Raw genomic sequence first — 15,320 nt, forward strand, 5'->3', positions numbered from 1 at the left:
AAAGTCCCGGCAAAACCCATCTAATGCTAAACCTGCTCTGTCTACATTCTAAACCTAATCTAGCTAACCCTGTAAAGCAAAAATCACTGTACTTGCCTATTTTTCAGCTGATCCGGTCCTATGCTGAGCTGTCAGTGGCGGCTTCAGCGTGGAGGCGGGTGCAGGAGAGGCATTTGACAACACGGAAGCCCCATAGTAAGCCTATGGCTGACGTCACTTCCCATTCGTTTCACAGCCACTGTCGGTCCTCTCCTGCACAAATCTTCTGCCGCTGGAGACCAGATTGGGTGCGGTAAAGGTACAGCTTTTTTTTTTTTTTGGCGGGGGGGGGGGGTTAGAATGTGGCAGAGAGCAGGTTGAGAGTTAGTTAGGTTTTGCCTGGACTTATCCTTTACCGTATTTGGGTGACCTGCCTTTTATTTACATTAATCCAGGGGGCCAGCATTAGTAAATTTGCATAATGTGCCTCAAAACTTACTTTTTCTGCCGTTTTTGTTAACGTATTAATTTTATTTATTTAGAATGGTCAGAGTTTCTTGGTCCTTGATGAACAACGATTTGCAAAGGAGATCCTGCCCAAGTACTTCAAGCACAATAACATGGCCAGCTTTGTGAGGCAACTAAACATGTGTAAGCACAGTTATAGACTGGTATGCATGTATCAAACGTCTTATAAAATTCATATTGTGTTTATTTGAGACCAGGTAATATTTTGTACATCTTTTTGTTGCTATTGTAAGTTGCAATTGTTCATTAAAGGAAACTTCAACCTAATGGATGCAAATTGAATAACATCAGTACTAGAAAGATGCATAAAGTAGTAGATTCTTACCTTTCCCCCCCCCCCATGCTACATGAAAATTATGAGCCCCTCCTCCTAAGTGATGTGACTTTGTGTGTGGTTTGTACAGCGCAGTCCCAATGCAGAGTCAGCATTTTTTATTTTATTTTTTTTCAGTGCAACATGTTGCAATGCAAACTACCAGATTGCAATGCTGTTTCATTGAATGTGATTAGGAAATAAAGTTCTAACAAAAGTAGACAGTGGGATGCTCCAGGTTAAGTGAGTTGGAACTGTTCCTTCCAGCGAACACCAGTGGCCATGCATTCACCTTCTTGCAAGCGCCGAGAGTGGTTTTTTTTTTTTCCCCCCTTTTGACTTGCCCTAAACACACACATTTGTAGTACTGGTGACCAGTTTAGTTTAGCAGATGCATAGAGAGAGGTTATGTTACATTGATTTTATAATAACTGAGATTTTTAGGAGCTTGGCTGATACTACAGTGTCTAACTGCGGAAGTTTTGTTCTACTTTTTAGATGGTTTCAGAAAAGTGGTCCATGTTGACTCTGGAATTGTGAAGCAGGAGAGGGATGGACCAGTGGAATTTCAGCATCCATACTTCATTCAAGGGCAAGACGAGCTATTAGAGAACATCAAAAGAAAGGTAATGGGAATGCTTGTTTTAAAGTAAATCTGTTTTATTAAAACCTTTCAGACTCCATACGATCAGCAAAATGTAAGTGATATTAAAGGCAGATTTTTTATTTTTTTAAATATAAGTATCAAACATTGTCATACTTGCCGGCTCTGTGCAGTGGTTTTGCGCAGAGCAGCCCTGATCTTCTTCTTCCCAGGTCTCCCACTGGCGCTTCTGGGTCCTCTGTCCTGCCTAGTGCTATGGGGGGCTCCCAAGAAACTACTGTGTGTCCATTTACACACACTGAGTTCAGTACGGCCCTGCTCTCTTTGCCTCATGGCTGTGATTGACAGTAGCAGGAGCCAATGGCTGCTGTCTTTAGCCACTGAGGATGAAAAGACTCGGGAGAGCCACTGCTCTTGTGCAATTCACTGGATTGAGATAGATGTGGGGGTAAAACCTTGAGTCTTTAGACTTAAAAACCACTTTAACCTTTCCCTGCTGCTAATTCTATATCATCGCTATAAAGTGTGTAGGCCTGCCTCCATCTTTTTTATAAAGGACTCTGTGCCCGAGCAGTTCTTCTCTAGGCATGAGTACTGTTGGTTGGGGACTTCTAATAATTGAATTCAAATGTTGTTAATAGGAAATAAATCTTAAAGTTAACTTCTGGGTTAAAAAATATATTTTGCACATTTGTTATACAAAAAAAAAAAAAATGTTTGCCTCCTCTGATGACTGTCCATGTGTAGATGGTGTCCCATTGGGAGAGCTTTTAGTTTAATTCATCCTGGGCGTAACGCTTTGTGAAAAATTATTGAAAAGTTGTAATACAATTATTAGAAAAGTATTTTACAGGTAACTACAATGTAAATCGTACATGGCAAATGTCGTCCAGAAAGTCTTTTTCTGGAGTTCAGCTTTAAGCTGTAATTTAATTTCCCCACAAATAAAGAGAATTTGGGGATGCTGTCGAATTTTATGCAAATACTGGCCTTTAGAAAGCTGCTCTTTCAGTAGGGTCTTCTGCAACGTTAGGGGCATTGGCAGAGAAATATTGCTTGGGTACGATGAGTAATTAGTGGTCCCTACTAATTTAGGGTTGCAGCGAAACCAAATGTTTATGGGCAGGTACTGATACTTTTTGTCAAGGACTCGCCAGTACCGATAATTTTGTGGTGTGATTTGAGCCCATGCAAAAGGAATGGAGTGAAATTGCACTGCAAATATTGCAGGCAATTTGAACAGGAATGCGTTCAGATTCCTTTCTGAATCGCATGTGAGTTCCCACTACGTGTTTGTGAACCGAGGCTGAAATATTTGACAAGCCTGGATTCACACGGGGGGAGGGGGAAACTGCATGCAATTCGGACAGGAATCGCACTGCATTCCTGTTTAAATTGCATTAGATTCTTTGCACAGTACTTGTGAAAATACTCAGTATTGGTGCAACCCTACTACTAGTTATTGCTTAGTTTATATATCTATTACTTATACAAATGCGCTAGAAACAATCTTAAGATTGCACAAAACTTTTTAATAAGCATATGGGTTTGGTTGCTTGTTTCTTGTATAATTTTGATCATGTATGTTTTTTTTTTTTTTTTTTTTTTTTTTTTTTTTTTTTTTTGCCAGGTATCCTCCACAAGACCCGAAGAAACTAAAGTGAGACAGGAAGATATATCTAAAATTTTGAATAGTGCTCAAAAAGTTCAGATGAAACAAGACACTATTGATTCGCGACTGTTCACATTGAAGAGGTATGCATCTTCATAATATTTAGGCAGCATTACCAAGTCTAAACTGTATATAGAAAATTGTACATATGCTGCTCATCTTAATTTGCAATTGTCTTCAGATCTAATAGGAGAAACAATGTGTTCTTCTTCCCCTTTATCTTCATTCTATGCATGAAGATAAAAAAAAACCTGTGTGCAGCAGCCCCCTTTATAATTTCCTGAGCCAATCTCGATCCAGCGGTGTTGTATGAGTGACTCGGCTGTCTGGGACACTTTCTCCTGATTGGCTGAGATACAGCGCCATTGGCTCCCGCTGCTGTCAATGTCAGTGAGCCAATAAGGAGAGCGACAGGGTCGAGTCGAGGCTCCGTGCCTGAATGGACAGTGCCCCCATGGCAAGCAGTTTGCTGTGGGGGTGCTCCACAGGAGGGAGGGGCCAGGAGCGTCGAAGAGGGACCTGAGAAGAGGTTCAGGGCTGCTCTGTGCAAAACCACTGCGCCAGGCCGCGAGTTGGGGTGTGACGTCGCATGCTCGATCCTGACTGCAGATCCCGACTCTCAGTTGGGGCGTGACATCACGTGAGTGCCTCACCCCCCTGCTGCTCGTGGCTGCTGGCTCTCACACCTTGGGATGTAGATCTCACATTTTCTGCCCCCTGCAGCTTGCTGACTCCTGCCCCAAAGGTATGTGGGGCACATTTTAATGGAGATTAATGATGGGAATATTTTATAGAGTGCAGACTGATGGGCACATTTTATGTTCAGGGGCACTATAATGGGCACATTTTATGTTAAGAGCATTGCTGATGGACATGTTTTTGTACCCCAGAGGTGAATCTGTTGGCCTCTTGCCTCAACAGGAAGGTTCAAAGGTTTGTGGCATGGTCTCCGGATCCTCTAGCCGTCGCTACAGATGCTTTAGTGGCTCAGTATCGTCTGAATTACGGCTTCCTCCTCTCCAGCTTCTGCCAAGACTACTACGCAGGATCAAGGCAGAAGGGATTCCAGTCATCCTAATGGATCCAGACTGGCCTTGATAGTCTTGGTACGCCGATCTGGTACGGCTGGTCACCAGTGCTCCTTGGAGACTCCCTCTCAGGGAAGATCTGCTGTCCCAAGGGCCAATCTTCCATCCAGCTTTACAGTCGCTGACTTTGACGGCTTGGCTGTCGAAAGCCAGGTGCTGAAGGACAGAGGGTTGTCTGATTTGGTGATTCCTACGCTGTTAAAAGCTAGAAAATCCACTTCTAGGAAAATTTACCACAGTACATGGAAGACGTACGTTGCGTGGTGTGAATCCCCCCCCCAAGTTCACCCTCCCTCCTTTTTGGTGGCTTGGATCTTGGCTTTCCTCCGAGGGGTTGTGCATCACCTGGCCCTGAGTACTAGGGCTGAACGATAGTCAATGTGATATCGACTATCGTTCTGCAGGCATGGGCGATATTCATATCCCCGAAGACACGATATTCAGGGATTAGGCAGGGAGAAGTCGGGACTCGGGGGGAGGAGGAGGACTCACAGTGATTACATCCGTCCCACACTTCCCTCCCAGCTCTGCCTCTAGTATCCAGCCGACCATTACTCCGCCCATTGTCTCTCCTTCCTGCATCGGGGGCGGGATCAGGCTGTAATGTTTTGTAAATAGATTCAATGGAGAGACAATGGGCGGAGCAGGGCGGAGTAATGGTCGGCTGTTGACTAAGAGGCAGAGTTGGGAGGGCTGGAGTGCGGGGCGGATTGCATGGCGGCAGAGAGGCTACAGTGCAAAGCAGCAGGAGAGGGGGGAGAGACATCCGGAGCATGGAGGAGGAGCACCGCGTGACAAAGGCTGCTACCGACACTTCACTCAGCCCGCTTCCTCTACACTCCGGCTCCGACACAAGGCTCGGGCTGTCCGGGCGGGAGAAGTTCTACAAGTGTGGCGGATCCCCTGGCAGAAAGCTGAGCTCTGCTCACTGATCCCTCCTCCGGAGACTGTCTGGGAGAAATATCGCAATGTACTTTTTTCCCCAATATCGTGCAGCCCTACTGAGTACCATCAAGGGCCAGGTCTCGGCCGTGGCGGTTTTCTTTCAATGCCCATTGGCCACACACACAAATTGGTGCGAACTTTTCTCTAGGGCTTGGGACACCTGGTTCCTCTAGTGCGGTCTCCCTTGCCGCCGTGGGACCTCAATTTGGTGTTGTCAGTCCTCCAGAAGCCTCCCTTTTTTCACATAGTTTTGTGAGGATGAAAAAAGACATCAGTCCATCCAGTTTAACCTATGATGTGTGTTTGTTTGCTGTTAACCGTACATTGTATACCCCTGTATGTTGTGGTCTTTAAGGTGCCCATATAATAGTTTTTTGAAACGATCAATGCTCCCTGCTGATACAACTGCTTGTGGAAGAGAATTCCACATCCTTACTGCTCTGACAGTAAAGAACCCCTTACGTATTTTAAGCTTAAACCGTTTTTCCTCACATTTTAGTGAGTGGCCACGTGTCTTATTGTATTCCCTTTCTCTGAAAAGTTAGTTCTTTATGCTAGGGTCCTCACCAGTACAGTATTTGTACATTGATATCATATCCCCCCTCAATCGTCTCTTCTCCAAAGAGAATAAGTTCAGTGCTTGTAGTCTTTCCTCATAGCCGATGCCCTCCATTCCCCTAATTATTTTTGTTGCCCTTCTCTGGACTCTCTCCAGTTCCAGCACATCCTTCCTGAGTATGTATCCTTTGAAAGTATTCAGGAGAATCTCCTGCTTAAGGGGGCCTTTTTATGTGGCCATTACTTTTGGCGCGCAGCGTGTTTGCACTGGCGGCGTTGCCTTGTCATTCACCTTACCTGGTGGTTCACAGGGATAAGGTGGTTCTGCGACCATGTCCATCGGTCCTACCAAAGGTTGTCTGAATTTCATCTGAATGCAGACATTGTGTTGCTCTCCCTGTGTCCCAAGCCTAAGCATCCTAAGGAAGTTCCGTTGCACTCCCTGGATGTGGTTCAGGTGATAAGGGTGTGATAAGGGTGTATCTGGCAGCTTTTAGGAAATCAGACTCACTATTTGTCCTCACAGATGGACCTTGCAAGGGGCTGGCTGCTTCTGCTGCGACCTTTTCCAGATGGATCAGACAGACTGTGGTTCAGTCTTATTCTTTTAGGGTCAGGTACTACCTTTTTCCCTGTCAAGGTACAATCTACTCGAGGGGTTGGTGCCTCCTGGGCCTTTCGTCATGCAGGCTGCTACCTGGTTGTCTTTACACACATCCACAAAGTTTTTTTTTAAAGCGGATGTGTTGGCATCTGCATATGCTTCTTTTGGCTGCAAAAGTTTTCAGGCTTGCTGTTTATGCCTCGTTTCCACTGAGTGGTTCGGTTCAGTACGGTACGGTTCGGAACGGTACACATTGCGTTTCCACTGCCAATAGTACCCTTTCATGATAGGCGTGGTGTAGCAGGAAAGCTGTGATAGACGATTCTCTGTCAACCAATCAAAGTTAATTAAAGTAAAGTTAAATAAAGTTAATCTAATGTGCTTGGTACCCCAACGAAAGGGTACCAAAAAAATGGTACGGTTCGGAATTGGGGTACCATTCATAATGGAAACGGCATAAAAAGCATGACGTACCGAACCGTACCAGAAAACTCAGTGGAAATGAGCCATTATTAGAGGACTTGTCCTCTTTGAGGTGTGGTGTTTTTTTTTTTTTTTACCTTTCTTGGTGAGCTCCAGTTGTTGTCAGTTGGTGCTCCAAGTTACCTGGTTGGCTATGTTTAGCCTTAGGGAAGTTTGTTTTTTCTGCTGTTCCCACCCCTCATGTTTGACACTGCTTTGGGACATCCCTACAGTCAAGAAGATGAAGAACTGTGTCCGTCTATGAACAAAAGAGAAAATTGGATTTTTGTCTTACCATAAAATCCATTTCTCATGTTCATTGGCGGACACACACCCACCCTTCTATGGAGTTGGTTTTTTTTTCGGACACTGCTTGTAACAAAACTGAATACCTATAGCAGGTAGTGGGAGTATACCTCCCCCCGGGACTGCCCCATAGGCATGTTCAAGCTAGTTCTCTGCTTAGTGTCCTACTCCTGTAGGGAGCAGTATAATCCTAGGGTCATGAAGATGAAGAGCTGTGTCCTGCAATGAACATCAGAGAAATGGATTTTACGGTAAGACAAAAATCCAATTTTTTTTCATCTAGGTGTAGAGTGCCCCCCTTGTCCTCTGTGATGACCTTAAAGTAAATAATTCAAAATCAAGTTCACTATATGGACCCCTTATGTATTTATTCATGTTGATAATATCCCCCCTTTATCTCCTCTTCTCACGAGAATAAATTCAGTTCCCCTATATCTATCCTTTATAGCGGAGCTCCTCCATGCCGCTTATCAGTTTGGTTGCCCTTATCTGCACTTTCTCCAGTCCCCCCATATCCTTTAATAATCCCATAATCTCAGATGAGGTGTTACTAAAGATTTGTACAGGGATAAAATGACCCTCTCCCCCTTTTTTAAGTATGATGCGTGCATATTCTTAGCCCCCAAGTGCATAACTTTACATTTATCAACATTAAACCTCATTTGACACATGAAACCGTGCATTGAGGTCTGCTTGTAAGTTGGAGACATCCTGTAAGGACGTTATTCTACTGCATAGCTTGGTGTCATCTGTAAAGACTGAAATGGTAAGAAAGAAATGCTCAGTTTCACTCTGTATTAACAAAATGTGGTATCTATCCCAAAGGGTTAAATGTAGAAAAAATCCCAAACTGGATTAGCAATATAACAGAGAAATATAATAGGAAGTGCTGATTTAAAGATGTATAAAAAGATGATGATTATATTTTATTGGTACAAATTAAAAAAATCTATATGCTGCAATAGCATCATAGAATCATCATATTGGTATAAAAATATTGGGATTTTGGAGTCCATATGCTATGCTGTACATTAAGTGATTTATTTTTTTTGAACCATTTGCTATTGTTTGTATTTGTATTTTTGTACTAATATGAGGATTCTTTGGTGCTATTGCAGTATATAGATTTTTTTTTTTTTTTTTTTTTATCTTGTACCAATAAAATATAATTTTTATACATCTGTGAATCAGCACTTCCTATTATCTCTCTGGCATCGTAATGTCCCTTTCCCCGATTGCTAATCCCGTTTGGGATTTTTTCTACATTTAAGACTGAAATGATACTTTTAATCCCAGACCCTATATCATTTATAAATATGTTAAAAGTAAAGGTCCCAACACTGAACCTTGGGGTACACCACTGATTAGCCACTGATTAACTTCAGAGTAAGAATCGTTAACCACTGCTCTCTGAATTCTATCTTTTAGCCAGTTCGCTATGCATTTACAAACTTTTCTAAGCCAGTAGACTTTACCTTACACATTAGCCATGTGTGGGGAACTGTCAAACGCTTGCAAAATCCAAGTATACTTGGTTAGTGTTCTCCTAACTTGTACAGCATGTGCTGAGGCTTAACCACTTGCCGTCTGGGCCATAGCCGAATGACGTCTACAGCGCGGTCGGCTTATTCTGGGAGGGCGTATAATGACGTCCTCCAGAATCGCGCTTCCCGCATGCCCCCTGGGGCGCACACATAGAAGTGTCTGTGCTCGCCAGGTCTTGGGTGATGCGGCGCATCACGGATCGTGGTAAAGGGCCAATGATGGCAGCCCTTTAGTATGTGATCTTGTAAACAAACCGGCGCATGTCCAGTTTAATTTCTCTCCTCTCCTTGCACACTGTACACAACGATTGGTACAGCGTGTGAAGAGTAGAGAAGCTGCAGCCATCCTCTGCCTCCTCCATACCAAAATTATGCCCATCCGTGCCACATTTGTGCCCCGTCAGTGGTCATCCGTGCCTCGTCAGTGCATCACAAAATTGTAATGGAAGTCAGGAAATGACAGTGCTCCCTGCATGTTGGGCCTCTGTAAGTGGCTAGGCTGTAGAGAAGTGTCACGCATGTGGTATCGCTATACTCAGGAGGAGTAGCGGAATGTATTTTGGGGTGTAGTTCAGGGTTCGTACGGTCATGAAAATCCTGGAAAAGTCATGGGATTTTGACATGACACTTTCCAGGCCTGGAAAAGTCCTGGAAAATGGGCAAAATTACTAAGTTTTGGAAAAGTCATGGAAAAGTGTTTTGACACTATTTATTTTTGTCTCTGGGCCCCCTGTATTCTGTGGGAGCGGGGGACAGTAAATGGACTATTTTCTCTGTTTCGGGTTTGGCGGATTAATCTGCCGCAGCGCACAGCTGAAGCCTGATCACTGGTCTCTTCAATATGAATAGACCGTGACAGGCTAGGAACTCTGCGGCGGATTGATCTGCTGAAACTGAAACAGAGAAACTGTGCATTTACTGTCCCGCTCTGAGGGAAGTAGCTGCGGGGCGGGGAGGCCGCGATCACTGCGGGGTGTCAGGCTGGTGTCCATCGGGCAGGGCGGGCGGGGGGGGCCGCGATCACTGGCGGGTGTCAGGCTGGTGTCCATCGGGCAGGGCGGGCGGGGGGGGGGCCGCGATCACTGGCGGGTGTCAGGCTGGTGTCCATCGGGCAGGGCGGGCGGGGGGGGGCCGCGATCACTGGCGGGTGTCAGGCTGGTGTCCATCGGGCAGGGCGGGTGGGGGGGGGGGGCCGCGATCACTGCGGGGTGTCAGGCTGGTGTCCATCGGGCAGGGCGGGCGGGGGGGCCGCGGTCACTGCGGGGTGTCAGGCCGGTGTCCATGCCGCATCTCTGTGTGAAGAAGGCAGCTGCAGAAGGAAGGTCAGTGAGGAGTCTCGTGTGCTGGATAGGAGGGGGATGGGATGGTACAGCTGCATAGAGAGGAATTGAACTTTCATATTCCTCATGTCGCTGAGTGTTGTTACTCCTCCTCTTAGAAGCTGCACTAGGAATATGGAAAGTTCAATTCCTCTATATGCAGCTGCCCCATCCCCCTCCTATACAACTTCCTTTGCTGGCCCCCCCTCAGTGCTTTTTTAGCCCCCCCCAGTGCTTTTTTTGAGCCCCCCCAGTGCTCTTTACCTCCCCCCTGCTCTTAGCCCCCTCCGTGCTCTTAGTCTGGCTCCCCCTCAGTGATTTTCTTTTCCTCCCTCCCCCTGTGCTCTCAATCATCCCCGTTTTCCCTGCCTGCCCCCCCCCATTGCTCTCCACTCCCCTGCGCCTTCCAACCCCCCTGCAATGCTTTCCAAACCCCCCCTTAATTCTGTCTATTCCCCCCCCCCCCCATGCCCTTCAGCTCCTCCAGTGCTCTCTGCTTTCCCTGTGCTCTCCGGCCCCCCCTCATTCTCTTCTATCTTCTACCATGTCCGCAGTCTCTGACCATCTCCTGTACCATGTCCGCAGTCTCTGACTATCCCCTGTACCATGTCCGCAGTCTCTGACCATCTCTTCTACCATGTCCGCAGTCTCTGACCATCTCTTCTACCATGTCCGCAGTCTCTGACCATCCCCTGTATTATGTCCGCAGTCTCTGACCATCTCCTGTACCATGTCCGCAGTCTCTGACCATCCCCTGTACCATGTCCGCAGTCTCTGACCATCTCTTCTACCATGTCCGCAGTCTCTGACCATCCCCTGTATTATGTCCGCAGTCTCTGACCATCTCCTGTACCATGTCCGCAGTCTCTGACTATCCCCTGTACCATGTCCGCAGTCTCTGACCATCTCTTCTACCATGTCCGCAGTCTCTGACCATCCCCTGTATTATGTCCGCAGTCTCTGACCATCCCCTGTACCATGTCTGCAGTCTCTGACCATTTCTTCTACCATGTCCGCAGTCTCTGACCATCTCTTCTACCATGTCCGCAGTCTCTGACCATCTCTTCTACCATGTCCGCAATCTCTGACCATCTCCTGTACCATGTCCGCAGTCTCTGACCATCTCCTGTACCATGTCTGCAGTCTGACCATTTCTTCTACCATGTCCGCAGTCTCTGACCATCTCTTCTACCATGTCCGCAGTCTCTGACCATCCCCTGTATCATGTCCGCAGTCTCTGACCATCTCTTCTACCATGTCCACAGCCTTTGACCACCTCCTGTACCATGTCCACAGCTTCTGACCACCTCCTGTACCATGTCCACAGCTTCTGACCACCTCCTGTACCATGTCCACAGCTTCTGACCACCTCCTGTACCATGTCCACAGCCTCTGACCACCTCCTGTACCATGTCCACAGCCTCTGACCACCTCCTGTACCATGTCCGCAGCCTCTGACCACCTCCTGTACCATGTCCGCAGCCTTTGAAAATCTCCTGTACCATGTCCACAGCCTCTAACTATCTCTTCTATCATGTCCGTAATCTGTGACCATCTCTTGTCTTTTATCATGTTTGCAGTCTCTGAGGGGGTCTGGAGAGGAGTCAAAAGTGGGAGTGCGGTCGGGATGGGGATCACAGGAGAAGTCAGACATGTGTGGACTAGGGAGAGGAGACTACAGGATAAAACCAGAGCATTGTGCACCTAAGAGGAGGTCAGTGACAGTGCTGGCCAGCCAGTCTGAGGGGGGGGGGGCCCCTGATGTAAGGGGGCACTGTTATAAAGGTTCCTCCTTATATCAGGACCCCCCCTCCCTTCCTTAGTGCATTCACTCTGTGGAAAGTGGTCTCTGGTCACCAGAGTCCCCCCTACATCAGAGTTATCAGCTTTTTCACCCGTGCGCCTGAAGTGACACCCGCTCCGAGCTGCGGCAGCGGTGCTTCCATCTCATCCACTGTAAAACAAGGGACCATTTTGAGTCGCGCTGTATCCAGAAACGAAACCCTAACTGCAGAGGTACTGTACACTACAAAGATTGTCATTTATTTTAGTAAAAATATGCTGGGTGTGACATGGATTTTCTTCTTATTTAACGTGTATACATAGACATTTCATGAAACTTTAGGTCATGAATATTTACGTGAAGTCATGGAAAAGTCATGGAAAAGTCATGGAATTTTATTGGTAAAAATGTGTATGAACCCTGGTAGTTGCAAGTATGCCTATACAGTGTGTGAGAAATAACTTGGTAATATGACCATTTTGTGGGGGGGGAAAAAAAATTTAGGCAAAGAATTGTGAAGGAAAAAAATACAACTTCCAAAAACTCACCATGCCTCTTACGGAGTGCCTGTCTACTTTCCAAAAAGGGGGTATTTGTACTCTACTGGCTTGTTGGGGTCTCAAGAAATGAGATGGGCCGTCAGTACATCAGGTGTGATCAATTTTCAATGATTGGCACCATAGCTTGTAGACTAAAATGTATACTTATTTGGGTTATTTTGACTTAAAGATTTGTAGCAGTAGGAATTTGACTAAAATTTATGAAGAAAAATGACTAAATTTGCAAAATTGTAAAACCGAAACGAAGAAAACTGCATTTTTTTTTTTTGTTTTACAGAATTTTGGGGCTTTTTCATTAATAGCACAAAAAATAAAAAACCCAATTATGATTAAATACCACCAAAAGAAAGCTGTTTGTGTGAAAAAAAGGACGAAAATTCCATATGGGTACAGTGTTGCATGACTGAGTAATTGTCATTCAAAATGTGAGAGCACTGAAAGCTGAAAATTGGTCTGGTTAGGAAGGGGATTTAAGTGCCCAGTGTGAAAGTGGTTAAAGTAGAACGTCTTTTCATTCTATATCTGTCAACAACATTTTTCATGGACAAAGCCATTTCAGGGGGGTGAGGAGGTAAGTGTGCAACAGTTGCTGGTGGGTGTACTCCATCAGTTATTTTATTTCTCCAAGAAAATATATAAAGGTAGTGCCTTGTGTGAGGGATTAGCTCGGTGGCGGGTGTGGATGACCCCTTGGGGGGGGGGGGGGGTTAGTTACACAGGGAGATAGCCGAGAAGTGGTTGCAAACAACACTGTATGGTTTTATTCTTGCAATTTTCTTCACAGAAGTGCAAGCATCAAAAACATCAAAAATAAAACACAAAATAAATCCTTGCCACTGTGGGCGGCTACCTTCTCACACACAGGAACCTACCTAAGGAGTCTGTCCCCAACCTACTGTTGGGCAGACTTTGCTGATCCTACAGCAGACCATCAATAGTCCATTTATTTTCTTTATATTATAGAGAATGTCCCTTTTTCTCTTCACATAGAAAACATTCCTTTTGTTTTTCTCTTCACATAGAAAACAATCCAAGACCTCACCTTGAGAAGTCTTCACTCTTGTTACCCTCCTCAGCGCACATCGCTTCAGGAGGTATTCCTCTCCTATGCTCACAGAGCTTCAGGAGGCATACATCTGACTGTCCTCCTCTACTCACACAGCGTCAGGAGGCAGCAATCAATAGACTTCCTCTGGACAAATTATAGAGGCCTTAATTTCCTCATTCTGAATAGCTGAAGGTTTTTCAACTTCCTTAAACCTTCCTGCTGGCTACCTCTGCAGCCGACACCCTATAGTAATTGGTGAATTGTCTAAACCAAGCAAAAGTGTATCTCCCATCTGTGACAACACTCACAGATTTATCTGACTTCCTGTCACACTTGCTATTGGGCAATTTGGCAGTGCGTAGGAGCCAGGGCGGGGGACCCCGGAAGAGGAGGATGGAGGTAAGCATGACATTTATATTTACATTGTTTTCCTTTAAAATCCCTTTAAAGCTTGTGCATCCGTGCTGTTTGATTATTTTTTTTGGGAATCCAGAAATGTCTTGTGTGTGTATGTGTGTGTGTATGTGTGTGTGTGTATGTGTGTGTGTGTATGTGTGTGTGTATGTGTGTGTGTATGTGTGTGTGTATGTGTGTGTGTATGTGTGTGTGTATGTGTGTGTGTATGTGTGTGTGTATGTGTGTGTGTATGTGTGTGTGTATGTGTGTGTGTATGTGTGTGTGTATGTGTGTGTGTATGTGTGTGTGTATGTATGTATGTATGTATGTATGTGTGTGTGTGTGTGTGTATATATATATATATATATATATATATATATATATATATATATATATATATATATATATAATATATATAATTTTTTTTTTTTTTTTTTCTTGCAGAGAAAATGAAGCCTTGTGGAGAGAAATAACTGATCTGCGCTCCAAACACTCCCAGCAGCAGCAGGTTATTCGTAAGGTAATGCTTTACAATTTGAGAATAATGTTCTTTAGGCAATCTTTGTGGGATTAAGTGTATATACAATCTTCTCTGCATCTGCTGTGGTGGCTTTTACCAGCAGAAGTCACATGAGAGGGTAGGGGCATCTTTACTGTCTGCAGTCATGTGGCAATCTATCTAATCTTGGTAAACGTTTTTATAAATTATATTAACCACTTTAGCCCCGGAGGATTTGGCTGCTCAAAGACCAGGCCCTATTTTGCGATTCAGCACTGCTTGACTTTAACGGACAATTGCGCGGTCATGGGACGCTGTGCCCAAATGAAATTGGAGTCTTTTTTTTTTTTTTTTGGGGACTGCAACATTGTGGCGGACAGATCGGACCCCTGACTGACATTTTTGACACTTTTGCGGGTACCAGTGACATTACTACAGTAATCAGTGCTATAAATATGCACTGTTACTGTAAAAATGACACTGGCAGGGAAGGCGTTAAGTGTGTCCCTAGGGGCGTGATTCTAACTGTCAGGGGGCGTGGCTAGTGAAGTAACCACAGAGACATGCAATCCTATATAGCATTATCGCATAGCCTCTGTGCTTACTTCAGGGAAAATGACAGACGGCTGTGTTTACATCAGCCATCTGTCTTTCTCCCTCTCCTGCGGGAGATCGCCAGTGGCCGGCGGCCATCGGAGCTGCCAGTCACAAGAGCTGACTCCCCAGGTAACGAGCGGGGGCGGGAGCGCGCCGCTGGCGATGCGAGCTCGCCCTCTACAAGCTCGTGGGCGCAGAGTGCCGCAGTAAATCTACGTGAGCCCGTCGTAAAGTGGTTAAGACACTGAGGTGTTACATTTATATTTAGCTGTCTGTAGTGTGTCTAAAACTTCAACTGTAAGTAAATGCAAAACATGATTTTGTTTTGTATACAATTCAATGATGAGGGATTATTTAGGATTTTGTTGCTGCTTGTTAGGGAGATTTACTGTCTTTGTTCTGCTTACCATTATTGAAATTAAAAAAAAAAAAAAATGTAATAAAAATCCTAAATTTTGGGTTGTCCTCGGAACAGAAATGGAGGGGGGAATATTCCAATGGGGACACCAATTCTG

The 15,320-nt window shown here is 45.2% G+C and overlaps 1 protein-coding gene across 2 annotated transcripts in view; it reads left to right on the forward strand.

The window, feature by feature from the left end:
* Positions 1-15,320, forward strand: part of HSF2 (heat shock transcription factor 2) — a 64,553-nt gene that overhangs the window by 3,412 nt on the left and 45,821 nt on the right. For both annotated transcript variants that reach the window (XM_082252117.1, XM_082252118.1), the window contains exons 2-5: positions 522-630; positions 1,319-1,446; positions 3,055-3,179; positions 14,154-14,229. In XM_082252117.1, the coding sequence (XP_082108243.1) occupies positions 522-630; positions 1,319-1,446; positions 3,055-3,179; positions 14,154-14,229 (438 nt within the window). The remainder of the gene's footprint in view (positions 1-521; positions 631-1,318; positions 1,447-3,054; positions 3,180-14,153; positions 14,230-15,320) is intronic.

The sequence above is a fragment of the Pelophylax lessonae genome (genome assembly GCF_965119305.1).
Source record: "Pelophylax lessonae genome assembly, chromosome: 3".
Classification (NCBI taxonomy): domain Eukaryota; kingdom Metazoa; phylum Chordata; class Amphibia; order Anura; family Ranidae; genus Pelophylax; species Pelophylax lessonae.